The following is a 15,357-nucleotide window of genomic DNA, read 5'->3' on the forward strand; positions in this document are numbered from 1 at the left end:
CATGGTCTGCATCAAAACTCATCATTCAAGATGGCCCTCTTCTTGGCGTTCAGTCCAACAAACAATAATAGGCTGGATTATTTTTTGGTCCATTTTTAGTTATTTGTTTGGTTTTTTCAAGCACTGAATTAATCTGTTTTGAGGCTTTGATGTTGGGTCCACCCTTCTTCGTGGCAACTTACAACTAGTCTTTACTCCATCAAACTGATTGTAGGCTCCTTCCTGCATGTGTGAAAATTGAAAAATAACGCTTTGCTCGAGGCTGGGTATGTAACTTTTTTGAGATCAAGACATAGCAAGCGAAGGAAACCATTGATCCAACTATTTGACTAAAAAAATAAAAATAAAAAATCTGAGATGGTGATTATGTGCATAGATTCAAACAAGTTTTATAATAAATTAATGACTAATAAAAAAAAATGAATTTAATTATGTGCTCTACACTGGGAGTGAATAGGTGGGGGAGGGATGAAAAAAAAAAAAAAAACCAAAAAGAATGTGCAGCCTGTTCAAGTCGACATCGGTACAGATAGATACATGGCACCCTCATAATCTGCTGCCACAGGATGCAATAGGAAGGGTAGTAACCATTACAAGGGATTGAGTAGTTGGGCAGCAGGAACACAATAAAAAAACAAAAAAGTTCGGCAAGAGGGTGTTTGCATAGAGTCTACCACGTCACTTCCCCCACTAAGTTTCCTGCTCCTCGTTTTTGGTTTCGTTCCCTGAAGATTTTGGGTCTATTCCTTCATTGGTGGATTTACTTTCATTGGACTCCTCAACCTTAGTCGTTTTGCCCTGATAAAGGAATGCGTACACAAGCTTTACAAACAATACCAAGGATATATATATATATATAGAAGCATAGATTAAAGCAAACTTAAGAAGAGCACTGTCAATTGGGAAATCTGAAAACAACAAAGAAAAAAAATTAAAAGGACCAACAAACTGGACTTTTAATAATTTACCTAATGCAGTAGATGGTCCAAAACAGTAAAAATGCAAATTTGGTTCTTGGAATTTGATTAGGAGTAGATATAGGAACACCATTGCACTCTTGGTTTGCATGTCAGTCACCAAGAAATGGAATAGGCATAAGTGCGAATGTTTTACCTTATTTTTGTCACGCCAACCAAGTCCAAATGAGAGCAGACCCATCTTTCTTGTCGAATTGTCATTACGCGACCTACAAAAAGCACACTACCTTTATAAGGCACCACTTTCATCTAGAGGCATATGGCCTCTGCAGAAGCAACGCACAAAACCCATCTTCACCCCTATGTTGGGCTATTGGGTAGGGAAGACATACGAACACAGTGAAGAATATATTTATTAAACTTATGGTTAGGCCACGTGGTGTACGCAACTCATGGAGCTCACATACAACCTTATTGTGGTTCAGGATCACATTTTAAGTGTTCCATAAGCATTCATTCTCCAAAAACTTTAATGGATACAAAATAAATAAGTACATAAAGAAACACATTTTAGATGGGTTAAAGCACTGATTGAAGTTCACCTCTTAAGCAGCTATGAAGATAGCATCAAAATCATTCCAAATAATTTTGTAAAACGAATCTCATGGTACCAAAAAGGTCCTAATTTTTTTTAATAGTACAGGGTACTTCAAGGAGCAGGCCTTTCCACCTTGTTTGGAACCATCCGAAGTTGCTTCACATCATTTTATAATTGCATTTGATAACTCACTGACTCCTGATAATATGACTTGAGAAATTTTTTTGAGTCACGTACTACACATATATTGAAGAGCGGATATAAAGAGTGTAACCATGTGAAGCAATAGTTCCCAATGCTTACAGAAAGCAAATTTGAAAAAACTGCCACCTTGCACCAATATATCTGTGGCTTCTTAGATATTAAGGCATTTTCTTTGTTAATCTATCTTAGGCAATGGCATATACAATTGTTCATTTATTCGAAGTTGGAAGAATGAAGCCATTAAAAGGAAGGGATTACTCTGTAAATGGAACAAAGAGCTAACACAAAATACCTGTTGATCCACTTTTAGAATTTTTATTTACATCAAGGTGAACTACAAACCCAAAATTTTCTCAGGACCAATCAAGGATTTACAGGGTGTTTCACTTTAGATTATTATTTGGCCCAATTTTATTATGATGTGTTATTGTGATAAGCATTAGTCATATTAGTTCTTGTTCAGGCCCCAAACTTTTTATCAGAATTAATCATCAAAATCAGCTATCAAACAGAAATTAATAAAACTGCATAGACAAACAGAAATTTTACGTGGAGAGAATTCTCATGTACCCTGGAGAAGATAGTGCTTTAGATTGGCCAGATTCATATTGCAAGGTAGCCTCCAACATTGATTCTGCTATAACCACTTTCTTCTGTGTCTCCGTGAGCGAAGCCATAGCCTTCTCATATTTTTCCTGCATACATATCATTTTCTCGATAATAGGTGTATCATAACTCATGAAAGACAAAAATAGAAAGCTAAATATACTCTCTGCTTCCAAATATAAATGTCTTGTTTGTCTTTAGGGCATCCTATAAATAAATGTCTACAAAAAATATTTACTTCGGATTTTATAAACTACCCTCATCATTTCCCAAAAAATAAACATTCCTTTTTTTTAATTTTTTTAATTTTTATAAATAAAAAATAAACATTCCTGTGAAAGTCATGCCCATCTTAATACCCAATGAAGGATATTTTAGGAAGTTACTAGGCTTTGCCTCACTTATAATTGTGTCGTTCATAACCAAGACTTTTGAGACAGAGGGAGTAGTTGTTTTGTGAGATCTTTAATTTGAAGATGGTGAAAGACAAGAAAATGAATAACTACACAGGTAATGGTCCAGCTATATCATCAAACTACTTTTTTCTACGTGAAGGAACAGTGCATTTTAGAATTTACCGAACAACAAGAAGTGTCATTCTAGCGATCAGTAAAAAGTTAGAGCCAGAAAGAGACAAATATTCCCTGCATCTGATCTTTGATGCGTTTTTCTTCTTATTTGCCTTTTTTCTTTATTTGAATTTTTTAGAAGAAACGTCACTTATCCCCCCTAACTTTCATCACATTTGCAATTACCTCCTTAAACTTCAAAAACTCTCAATTTAGTATATCCATCTTTCAACTTTTTTCAATTTCACCCATCCGTTAGGCTTTTTCATTAGGATTCATAAATCCTAATGGAGGGGGTGTAATAATTTCCAAAATACCCCCTTTTTTTTTTAGGAAAAAAAAAAAAAAAAAAAAAAATTGCAAGGATTTAGGTGTTGGTCAGGATTTATCGGAATTTGCAAAAACACCCACACCTGAATATTTGAGAATTTTGACAATATTTAATGGAAAATCCTAACCGATGAGTGAAATTGAAAAAAAATTGAAAGATGAATACACTAATTGAGAGTTTTTGAAATTTAGGGGGGTAATTTCAAAAGCGGCAACAATTCAAGGGGGTTAAGCAAAGTTTCCCCAATTTTTTATCTTATGCAAGCGTATAATGGACCATTGCAGTCACGTCTGGGTTACATGATACATTTCCGTCCAAGTTAACAGAAAACGCTAATGGAGTGGGCAAATTGAAAGTGTTATGTAATTTGGGGGGGGGGGGGGGGGGGTCGATTGTGACTTTTTAAAGCTTGGTGGGGTGATTGCAAATCGGGTATTAGTTCAAGGGGGATAAATGTAGTTTCCCCTTATATACACATAGAATATGTTGTAACGTAGATCTACCACAATCTTTGATAACCAGGACACATCAAAAATCAGAAAGAACCTGAAGCACATGAACTGCATATCTCTGGGCAGCTGCATCTTGCTCCGCAATTATTCGAGCATCTTCCGTAACCCTTTGCTCTTGCTCTACCCTCATCAGGACCTACAGCATGCAAAAGCATTAAAAATAGTTTAAGGGACTCACAGACAAAGTATAGATCATTATTTTGCAACTAGAAACATCTGAAATAATTAAACCTGCAGCATTGCAGTTTCTTGTTCTCTCTTATCAGCTAGGACTTGCTTTAGCTCTGTTACCTCTTGCTCCAACAGCTCGACCTGCAGGATTATATAACAATTTCAAACCTTGTAAGCAAGTTGGCTGGCAAGGATTTTACGGATGAAATAACTTATTGCACTTGGAGACCTAGTCAGTTATCAGGTAAAGTAGATGATCAAAAGCATCGTCAGATGATAAAATGATCCCATACTTACCTATAGCTATTATTTTTGCCATCTCTATCAGTGCAGAATAAACTAATGAGGCAGAAGCCAAAATATAAATTAAATCACAAACAAGACCTCAGAAGCATTTTTGTGCTTCATGGATCTCAAATAGTAGTTAATAGCAATTTGTGAGGCATATATTACTTCCAGGATTTTGATGAAACATAAGGTAGCCACCCTCTTGCATAAAACATTGATACAAAAAAATGATTCAGAAGGCTATTCATCAATATTCAGTGCAGTAAGTCTATAAAATGTACACAAAGGATCCAATTTCAATTGGGATTTGACTTGAGAACTGACAAAAAAAAAATTATAAAATCTATGAAAGAAAGATAGAGGGAGAGTGGAAGGAGGAAACCCTGATGCATGCCATTTGAAAGTTTTAAGAATAAACATATCTTTCAATTTAGTATAATAAACAGACAAACTACTGCATGGATAGTCTTCTAAATAAACTTTAGGTGTACCCTTGCACTCAATTGCCGCCGATTATCTTGCTTGACCATCTCCATAAGTGCTGTTTCCAGCTCCTCAGCCCTGGAAAAGAATATAAATGATTATCTTCATAAGCCATATGCAACATCTTCCTATGTCATCATAAGAGTCATCTATGTTTTGAAACTGACTGCCACCTGTAGATTTTTATAGATGCCCATTGATCTTAAAATTTGAAGCAACTCTTTATTTTAAAAATGAAAAAGAAAAAGTTAAGAGAATTGGCCATGGAGTTGATTTTGTGAAGTTTCACATTTGCGATGGCCAGAAGGAGAAAAAATAATACACAAAGAAGAAAAAGCATTAAGAAGGCCAAAAAGAATGAAGTTCTGAGTAAGGGACTGTTAAGCCCTCAATTGAGGTGCATGAACCTCAGAATTGCAGACTGGATGAGGTAAACAGGCAAAATACACCACAGTTGGTTGGCCTCCCACCTCATACCTAGTTTACTTGTGCATTTATTAATCTTTCACGAGTCTGTCATCTTTACTTTGTCATGTTACCAAATAAAATGAGTCACTTGTGCAGAAACTAGACAGTAAATAGAAAGTATTGACCTGAGTATAGCTCCTCTTTTCTCCTCCAGCAATCTGCACAATTCGACCTTCAGCCAAACCACCTGCACATAAGCTGTTAATAATTGAAATTTAAAAGGAGTTGCACAGGGATCGCTTGTATCTGTCAAGTAGTAAGCAGGAACAAGTAAAATGCATTAGACTACTATGAATTGGAAAATAGTGAGGATTATAAGATGACAAATGCATGGCAATATTCTGGCTGAAAAAGGCGGAATAATCATAACTATAGAAATTCAGTGAAACCTACATTGTTGAATGAAGCCACAAAAACAGTGGAACCTATATCAAAGCAAACCTGGTAGTCATAGATTACATGCTGGAATTGCAGATTGGATAATCTGTAAATCTCCAATAATATGGTACAATTTTCTAGGAAGAACTTTTCAGGCATTACATTATAAGTCTTGCAATAAACAATAACATCAAATATAGTTAGTGAGTATCTAAAAATATATTGTACCAAGTATTTTGATCCGCAAAAGATCCACATCTGTAATTGTGAAAGTAAAGGGTTTAATACTATGGAATTTATAGAATGAGAACAGATCACAAGTCAAATTATTTAGATGCTCATTGAATAAAATAACTATGTAGATACATATAATTTGTGTTTGGATATAAACAAAGAAAGTCAGAAATATACAAAAGTAAGACAATTTGAAATTCAAAGAATTACATTTAAATTTTTATGAGTGCTGGAAGTGTAGTTTTTCATTGTGAAGATGATTACTTAAATAGATACACAAACATTTTGATTATATAACGTACTAAAGTCAATAGCATAAAACCTATTAAACAATGGATACTAGCACAGAGAAATCTATTAAACATAAAATTGTCACATCAAGGGTCAATTCCAAGGTTCTTTTTCCTCTCTCTTCATTCTGGGTTTTAACAATGACCTTTCCCCCGGGCAGATAAGCAATGAACTTATTGAAGGCCAAGGTCGAAGCAAACCTAGTTGGCTTAGTGTTGGTATTTGAAAACTCTTCAGCAGTGGTCTTAAACACGCTGGTAAGTCATATGGACAAGGTTGAAGAAGACTGAAAAACATTTCTAGCTCATGGGCCTCACAACATTAATAAAGCAACCAAATAGCGTCTGAAATATGTGTGGTATTCAAAAATCAAACAAGCATTACATACAGAAGAAGAAACGAGAAAGCCACCTGTTCTTGAAGATCTGGTAGAGAATCTACTTCTGAATCAACATTTAGGCTATTAAGCAATTCGTCCAAATTAGAGGAATGGGACTCCAGAGGAGATTTATCTCCATCGGCTGGATTATTACCTCCTTCAGTACATTCCTTTTCCTCTATCAGTGATCCAGGATCATGCTTAAAGCTATATAGCTTAGACGCAAGCCCTTTGGAATCTTTCCAAGCTCGGCCCCTTTTTGATCTCTCCTCCACTACAACTAGTACAGCTGGCCGATGTTTTTTCCGAAGTTCTTGCAGTCTAGCCTCAGTTACAGCCAAAAAACCCATGCAAGCAGTCAAGACAAGCTGACTGCTATCAAATGTAGAGCCAGTAAGGGATTGCAACAAAGTAATTGCATCCCCAGCGTCTTTAGTTGTTACTAATGCAGGACCTACACGAGATTACATATAAGAAAATTAAACTGCTTTAAACACCCAAAAAACATTGACAAGGTCCAATTCATCACGTGCAACTTCATACAAATCACACACACATGCTAGTACCATATAACTCCATTAAAGCAAGTGCTGTTTGAAACAGCATAACACGAGTTCCTTCAAATAGAAGCACATCCCAAACTCGAAAAACTGTAGACGAAGTTTCTCATTAGAAGTTAAGCACGTCTTATAACAAAAACAATATGAAAAAGTCAATCTTGTAAATGCAAACCACATAAACCTCACCACTTTCCCAGGGAAGCATATTCACAAAAATGGATAAAAACCAGGGTCCAGAGATCCATGCTACCTGCACTCCCAAGTAATCCAGATGATTAACTGCACCAGAAGCATACGTGGAATAAAAAAACCACCCACACCACTCCACGTAATAAAAAGAATCACAAAAGGGGATGACCAAAATAACAAATGTTAAAAATTGACAAACCCAATTTAGGAAATCTTTCACGCATCACCTCCTCAAAAACAAGTTGGTCCACCTGATAAGCAGAAGATATCATTTAAACTTAAAGGGTTCCTCTGTATATAGTAGATCTATCAATGTCCATATGAATATAGAAAATGCTATATCAGAATGTAATTAAGGATAAATGCAAAAATCTCTGAATGGTGGAATTTTCACCTGAGATTCAATCATTTCCTCTGTATAGTAACCATCAAAGTAATCATCAATAATTCCCACCAATGTCCTGGAAGATTCCATGAAAAGATCAGTTCATAAAGCTAACCCAGCTATAATCATGTGTACCTGTTTGTGAATAGAAAGACTTTATAATGCAATCATATTTAACATGGATACAACTTTTTTCAGCACAAGTCTCTTCCTTTCAAGTCAATTACAAAAATGAAAAATTTTATGTGCTCTAATAACAAAAGTAGCAAGAGAAAGGTTAAGCCTTGTGCTTTAGTTATAAATATTGCCCTATTCAGCAATCCTATTACACCATTCCTCCCCATTTGTTTCCCCGAGAAATCAGCCACGTTCCCAAAAAAAATAACCTCAATCAAACTTACCAAAAGGCATTTTCTTCCGGCATCAAAAGTAGCAGTAAACCAGCAAAGAAATTCATTGCCTGCATGTAATTTGATACAATGTAAAATAATTAAAATAACCACAATTTGCCACATGAATAAGAAGATTGTTAAAATTCATCAACAGACCAAAGAGTATTATAGTTAAAGCTATTCAAATGCACTAAACCAAGAGTTCTCACAAAAAAATGGCTTAAGGGATTCCAAAGTGTTATGTTGGGAAATGAATTCTCAAGCAGTTTTTCCTATCTTTTTCTTTTCCTTTTTTGCTTCTTCTTTTCGGTCACAGCCTTTTGGGAAATATATAACCTAGACAGTTCTCGACATACAAAAGTGTTAGTGTGTGTAATGGGATAATAATGTAACAAGAGGATAGTATCTTGAAGCAATCAATGATCCTCGGCCAACAAAGTTAAGTTGGATCAAAAGAACTCTAAATATGTTAAAAAAAAAAATGCAAAATTTCCTGCCTTCAAAAAAAGAGCAATTAACCGCCAAATTGCATTGAAGTTTCTTAATTTGGATGCCTCAAAGTAAGAACTCTTCGACAGCCAATTACCTGACAGTACCCAACAGAGGGGTTATGTCGAGCATATGCTAAAAGGACACGCCTCAAGGAATTCCTACCATCTGCATCCAAAGCAGGATGGCCTGGGAATGTACGTGGTATATCCTGTAAGCAGCAAATAAAAGTCATTCTAGGGAGAAACCCAAATTGAATACAAAGCAAAAGTAGTAGCACCTACAAATTGAAAAGACTGAAGGATAAAGTCCAAGGCAGATGCATCTAATGACCTTCTCAATCTGCCTTCTCCATTTCTTGAAAACACCAGATGAGTCATCATGCACCTTGCTTCCACCATCATTAGCTTCTTGGGCCACCAAATCCTGGTAATATCTCTCCACCCGCCGTGCCTTCACACCTACAAAGGCTTGCCAAACCTGTAATGGCAATATTGTGGCAAACACTGCATCTTTTCAAGACATAATTATGAAGAATAAATGAACTCAACAATGTCAACTCTACCTCTCCCCTAAGATCCTTTGGCACTCCCCCACGAACAAGGGACTCCAATTCTTCTTTCCAAGGAAAGAAATGTTTGGGAGAGACCTCATCAACTGGTGTGGGTTCTGTCCTGGTAGCATTCTCATTGTCATCTGATGTCTCATTAACACAATCCTTTTCGTCATCAGAAGCCCCTCCCAAGGATTCTGCCTCTTCTATAGATGGAAGATGGTTCCCATTTACAGTTTCGCGCTCATCTATCATATTCTTTCTCTTCTGAACTCGAAAACTCATCATTTTTTCAATGGCACCAAGGGATGGTCTTATCTGAGCCCAGGTTTGGAGCTTATGGGTCTTTGTTTCTTTTGAAAGCTGCCCCTCCTTTTTAGGATCACTTTCTTCTGAACCATCAGAGATGGACTTCCCACTTCTTGAATCATCACCTTCCTTGCTCTCTGAAATGGTCTCTGCTTTGCACTCAGTATCTTCAGCATGTAATCTCTCTTTATATTCCTCCTCAGAAGAGCATGGTTGAGAAGACTTTGCTATCTGTTCAAGGAAGTCCTTCCATTTATCTGATCTCTCCCCCTCCTCCTCCTGGTACCATAAATATATCTCTAAGATGGATGTACTCACCTGCTACTATCACTTTCATCTATTTGTTTAAACAGAAATTCTATATAAGGAAAAAATTGAATAAATGAATTTATTTAAGGAAGCATTTATCCTGAAGCATATTTTTACAGAAATGGAAATAATCCATCACATCTCATACTTTAGCTTAGCTACATATATAATAATGTCTATTTAGACCTGGCCTACTGATAAAAAAAAATGTCTCTTTAGACCTGGCATCGTGTTTCTTCTCTAAAACTTTACCAGACTAATATATTGTCAAAACATACATAACCTTGCTATTTTATACAAACTCTTTAATGTCAAATCATGGTTTTGCCCTTTTTTCTAGATCAAAGCTGATCATGCCTAAACATATTGTCTGTAAACTAGTTTTCAGAAAGAAACAAAATTGCTTTTTCACAAATTGCACTTTGCACATGCCTCTAATAGTAAGGGTTAGTAGATTACGATAACTTATACCAGCTTCATAGAAGCGTAAAGCTTAGCCTCTGCTAGTTAGAAAGAATAAACCTTTATAGCAGATACCTTATAGATATTAGCATATTCTCTGTATCTTTGTGCGTGTTGAGGTCTCAGAGCAAATCCATAAGCATCCCTGTTGACAACAACGTTTTTTTTATTCTTCTATACAAAACGATCTTTAATCCCCAATCTTAAACTATAAAATTTAACCCAAAAAAAGAAAAGAAAAGAAGGAATAATGGTTAAAGATAACAGACATCATGAAATATAAAAGCAGGGCCAGTGAAAAACAAATTTGGCATAAGTTTGATGATCATGCATGATGCAACATTAAAACTGCAGAAAAAGAACCACAAGGGTTGCCCAATTTAATAACTTACCTGGAATCAACCTCCAATTTACGCTTACTCACCACGGACAACAACATACTTCAAAAAGAATTACAAGTCTACTGCCCATTGCTCTCATTTGCCTTACACCAAACTCAGAATACTATAACCTTATATCACAGTTCAAACTTGACAGCTATTCAGATAAGATCCACCATGCCCAACACTCGAATCCTTACTAATTTTCTCTAAATCCCAAAATTTTACTTCATCACAACATCAAATTAAAGAATAGCGACTCTGAATCATTAACAGCAAGATTCTAAGAAATATTGTTATAGAAACAAGATGACAATCGATACAGGTCATGACCAGAGAGAGTGACGTGTAAGAGAAAGAATTTGTCAAATTTTCTTCAAATAATGCGAGGTAGTTTAGGGTTTAAGGACGCGTGGAGATGCAAGAAAACGAAATGTGTGCGAGATTATTACCTCCTGGGCTCGAGAGTGTGGAGGAGATTGAAGCTCAGCTCCGTCATATTCGGGTGAGGAATTTGGGAGAGAGATTAGGGTTTGGGCCGCTTGATTCGGAGGCTGTGAAAGCCTGTCCTTGATTTTCTGCTGATTGAAATTTTCCTCTTTTTTTTAATTTATTTTTTTTTCTACTCCTGTGTATGTGAAGATCGTGAGCCGGTTTACTGTAGATTTCGAATTCAAAGCTCCCTTCCTACTTCTAGTCGTTACAGGTGGAGGTTGATGATCACGTGCTGGCTTAGCGCGCTTTGGAGGTGGATGTTAGAGATACCGAGGATGCGTGGGTTTACTCCGACGCTGAAATTAATAATTTTAAATATTTATTTTTTATTTTATTGGGCGAATATGCGATATAAAGTCGAGTATTTACCATTCATATGTAATTGTTTTATTTATTTATTTAAGGTTGTAACTTCTTTTGTTATAATTATTATATTTTTCTACTTATCAAAAAAAAAAATTATTATATTTTTTTAAAATGAGTGGAAGAGGATTGTAAACATAGAATTTTAAATGAAAAATGCTAGATTTATAATTTTTTTTTTTTTTTAGAATTTATTAATACATGTGCATAAGATTGAAAGGTGTTAAATTTTTTTAGCGATTAACGTGACTTCAACCACATGTTGACGTGTGTCAGAAAGTCCTAAATATAGGAATTTCCAAACAAATCAAGTTTAAACAAGGATTTATTTTTATTTATCAAACTCATATAATTTTATCTTAATAATCTTTTTTTTTTTTTTTTTTTAAGTACCTTAAACCTTCACTTTAACCAGCTTTAACATGAATTAGATTCTCTTCGGTTTCGATGAATAGAAGAATATTCAATTAATTATATTTAAATAATATTTTTGTTTCTTAAATACTAAAAAGACAAAAAATATTATTTAAATATTCAAGAAGTTCTAGTTCTCTACGACACTATGGGTAAGTGTCCATTCTTCCATCATATTCTACTTACTTGTAGAGAAATGATTTCCACTCTGACATGCCAGCTAGCACTAATAAATTCCTTTTGTTCATTTCTTATCTCTTTCAAGCAATCAATTCTAGGGGGGGACTATTGAGTGGCATGGTTCCCTAATGTTTAATTAAGATGAGTGAGACTAAGGGGGTTTGGATTTGACTCTAGGTGTGTTGAATCTAAGAAGAAACATGATGTTTTTTAAAGAAATTGTAGATTACAAACTTTCAATCTTAAAAACCAACCAGAAAAAAGTTACCAAAGTCTATGGCCAAATGCATATCATTGGAAGTTGTAGGCCTCGGGAAAAATTGCATCGAAGTTGCCTTTTCATGTTACTTCAAGAACATATTCATGTCGTGTGTCCTTATTTTGTAGTCTTAACAAATTCTACGGGCCCATCGATGGTCTAGTGTGACCGTGTCTAATTTTGCTCCGCCAATATTTTAAATTATACACATACTTGCAACCAAGCCTTTAGCACTTTGAAGGCAATAATGGCTAATGAAAATAGAGCTGGCTGAGTTAGAGCTAAATAAACTCTAATTTAAATTCCTTGGATTTGATCAAATTTATTATCAAGATGCGATAATAGCGACCAATAACAGTTTATTGGTGGAGCTAGTGAAGGGTCTAACTATCTTCACTTCCGTTACTTTTTATATAACAATTTTGAGGGACTTATATATATGAAGAAATAGGAGAACTAAAATGACTATATACTCTCAACACATCTTATAATGCTTTTATGAGTTGAATCTCACAATCATTATCAAATTGAGTCAAATTGAGTCACTAGACTTGCCAAGCAATAAGCTTACGGCTACTCGTGAGATCCCTATTCAACTTGCAGATAATGTTATTTGCCTATTAACCCTTAACCTTTCGTTCAATTAGAGGGACATGTTTCACTGGCCAAACAATTTGTTATCTTCCCATGAACTTCTTATGAAGCAAATAAGAGATTATGTGGCTTTCATCCTAAAGAAAAATGCATATTTGAAGAGTCAAGATTGTCACCTCCAACATGTGGAGAAGCTCATTTTAATTATAGGATTGTGATTGATTGGAAATATGTAAGAATTTAATTATGATTTATTTTTGACTTTAGAGTTGTCATTGGGGCTCTTATGTTTAGAAAGAGGTGGATAATCAACAAACAAGTTGATGGCATTATTTTCAAGATTCTTTACTCAACTATATCTTGGAAAAGAATAAAGCCAAAGACAAAACATTCACTTGAGAATCTTGGGACCACCCCTAAATATATATATTTTAATTATTTTTTTAATTTTTAAAAAAAATTTATTAGTTCGGTTGAAATTTTTTGAGTCGAGCTGAGTTTAAAAGGCTACGAAACATAAATTTAGAAAAAAAATTAAGTTGAGTTGGTAAAAGTGTGTTTTCCAAACAAGCCGGTAAGTTCTAACTTTTAATGTTTCAATATAAAGATTTTTTTCTTTTTTTAAAAAAAAAAAAAAAGAAAAGAAAGAAAGAAAGAAAGGTGTATCCATACAAATGGATGAGAGTATTTCTCGAGTGATGTTTGTAATGATGAAGCTCTTATTATTGAAATATTTGTCTGATGTTAGACTTGTAGGTGATTCCTGAGACACGTGTGGCAGTATGGGATGTGGAAGATAATGTCGGTCACCATTTTCATATTTTCTACTCAACTTTTATTGGAAGCTTTGTATTAAATGAATTTGTTTTTATATACAACTAGCTTTAAATTAATAATTTGTAGTCCTTTTTGTTCTTTTGAACCGAATACAACTCTCTATATATATACATATACATGCTATTCCTTTCTTTATGTTTAAAAAAAAAATATACAAAAACCTACTCTCACAATAAATTTCTTACATTTAACAAACCCTCAATGATTACTACACCATTTTCCAATACATAAGGAACCAAAAGTAGTTCTCAATAAATTATTTTAAAAGTTTTATGCTCTTAATTTGTTTATTAATGAAATCGCAAAAATTCCTGTTAAAAAAATAAAAAACTAGCTAGCTAATTGGATGATAGATAGGATTTATAATTAACTTTAATATGTAAACTCAGGTTAGCATTTATTATTGAACCAACTCAAAATGAATTAGCATAATTGAATAACTTGGGAAATTCAAGGGGCAGTGTAGTTGCAGCCTTTTCTGTAACGCCCTTAAAACTAGCCTTGATTAGCCTAGTAGAGTTATTGGCAATTACCCCAATTTAACCAATTGGTGGCTAAATGGGGAATCGCCCATTTAAGCATCATCAAAATTAATGCATAAGAATGTGAAATAAATATGATAAATCTATAAATTATTAGAGAGATAAGTATAATCCTCAATTTAAGGACATGGAGCAACTAACGATAATAATAAGCAAACCTGATAACAACATGAAGATTTTAAAGCAAAGTCTGAAGTGGCAACCGTACCATTCTTGGGTTCTAGAAACAAGCTCCCTATATGAGTAATATAATGACTTAGTAAGTAAACCTTATAATTGGGTATGACATGAGCTCATTATTATTAGACAAAAATAAGCACGTAGTTTGATAAACATTGAAAATATGTGTTGTCTCCGTTAATACACCTTAAAAATATCGTTTGGTTTGATAAAAAGATGGTGTACTCTCGGTGGCAGTCGCCTAAGTGTTTTAATGCAGAAAACTAATGCTTTATAGGTCATAACTATCATATATGGTCTACCCAAGATATTACTCATTCTCAACATAATTGGCGTTGTTCCGAGGGACCTGTAATACAATGTCGGTGCCCCGAACATTGTACGTTACTATTCATAACACTAGCAACCCGACCGAGTCCGACCTCAAGTGACCCACTCTACTAATGATGTACGTGTTGTAGTGACCTCCCGTTCAGTGTGTATGTTATATGCACCAAGAACATTCATCTTTGTAATTTGAGAACAGTCTGGAAATTGAAGATTGACTAATTGAGTGTTTGCAAGAATAATGAAAAATAATATTTAAATGCAAATAATTAACTTATAATAATTAAATATTTAAATGCAAATAACTTAAAATAATATTTAAATCCAAATAATTAACTTATTTAGCTTATAATAATTTACTTACATGTTAACCTTTTTTTTCTTTTTTTCTTTTTTTTTTTTAAAGTGAACTTACTGATTAACTAGTAACACTAAATTAGTATATATTTAGTTAGTTTAATTAGTAATGTTTTACGTACATACTTACATATATACTACTTCAATCATTTTTTTTTTTTTTTTTTTTGAAAAGTACTTCAGTCATATAATTACATAACATGTGATCCCTATCATCACTAGTAGACTAGCTGTCAAATGAATTAAATCATCAAATGAGTTTAACCATTTATAAATCAAAAACTATATATTAAGTAACCTAAATAATATATATTACTTAATTACTAAAATACATATTTAACTCATATTTATT

At 34.2% G+C, this 15,357-nt stretch overlaps 1 protein-coding gene across 2 annotated transcripts; it reads right to left on the bottom strand.

Annotated features, from left to right (window-relative positions):
* Positions 1 to 366: 366 nt before the first annotated feature.
* On the bottom strand, positions 367 to 11,215 carry LOC132191314 (uncharacterized). Of its 2 annotated transcripts, none has more exons than XM_059606264.2 (18): positions 10,910 to 11,215; positions 10,153 to 10,222; positions 9,010 to 9,585; positions 8,778 to 8,924; positions 8,542 to 8,655; positions 7,965 to 8,023; positions 7,573 to 7,639; positions 7,378 to 7,429; positions 7,176 to 7,268; positions 6,996 to 7,079; positions 6,462 to 6,883; positions 5,273 to 5,334; positions 4,688 to 4,757; positions 3,969 to 4,049; positions 3,772 to 3,873; positions 2,269 to 2,414; positions 1,114 to 1,186; positions 367 to 798 (listed from the first exon to the last, which is right to left on the bottom strand). In XM_059606264.2, exons 1-18 carry the CDS (start codon positions 10,954 to 10,956, stop codon positions 691 to 693), a joined length of 2,373 nt encoding a protein of 790 aa, XP_059462247.2. In that variant the 5' UTR covers positions 10,957 to 11,215; the 3' UTR covers positions 367 to 690. The 2 variants fall into 2 exon arrangements, with proteins under 2 accessions (XP_059462247.2, XP_088367121.1); XM_088510995.1 differs by having other exon boundaries at positions 2,290 to 2,414; positions 10,910 to 11,213.
* Positions 11,216 to 15,357: the final 4,142 nt, after the last annotated feature.

This window comes from Corylus avellana, chromosome 10 (assembly GCF_965113065.1).
Source record: "Corylus avellana chromosome 10, dhCorAvel1.hap1.2, whole genome shotgun sequence".
Classification (NCBI taxonomy): domain Eukaryota; kingdom Viridiplantae; phylum Streptophyta; class Magnoliopsida; order Fagales; family Betulaceae; genus Corylus; species Corylus avellana.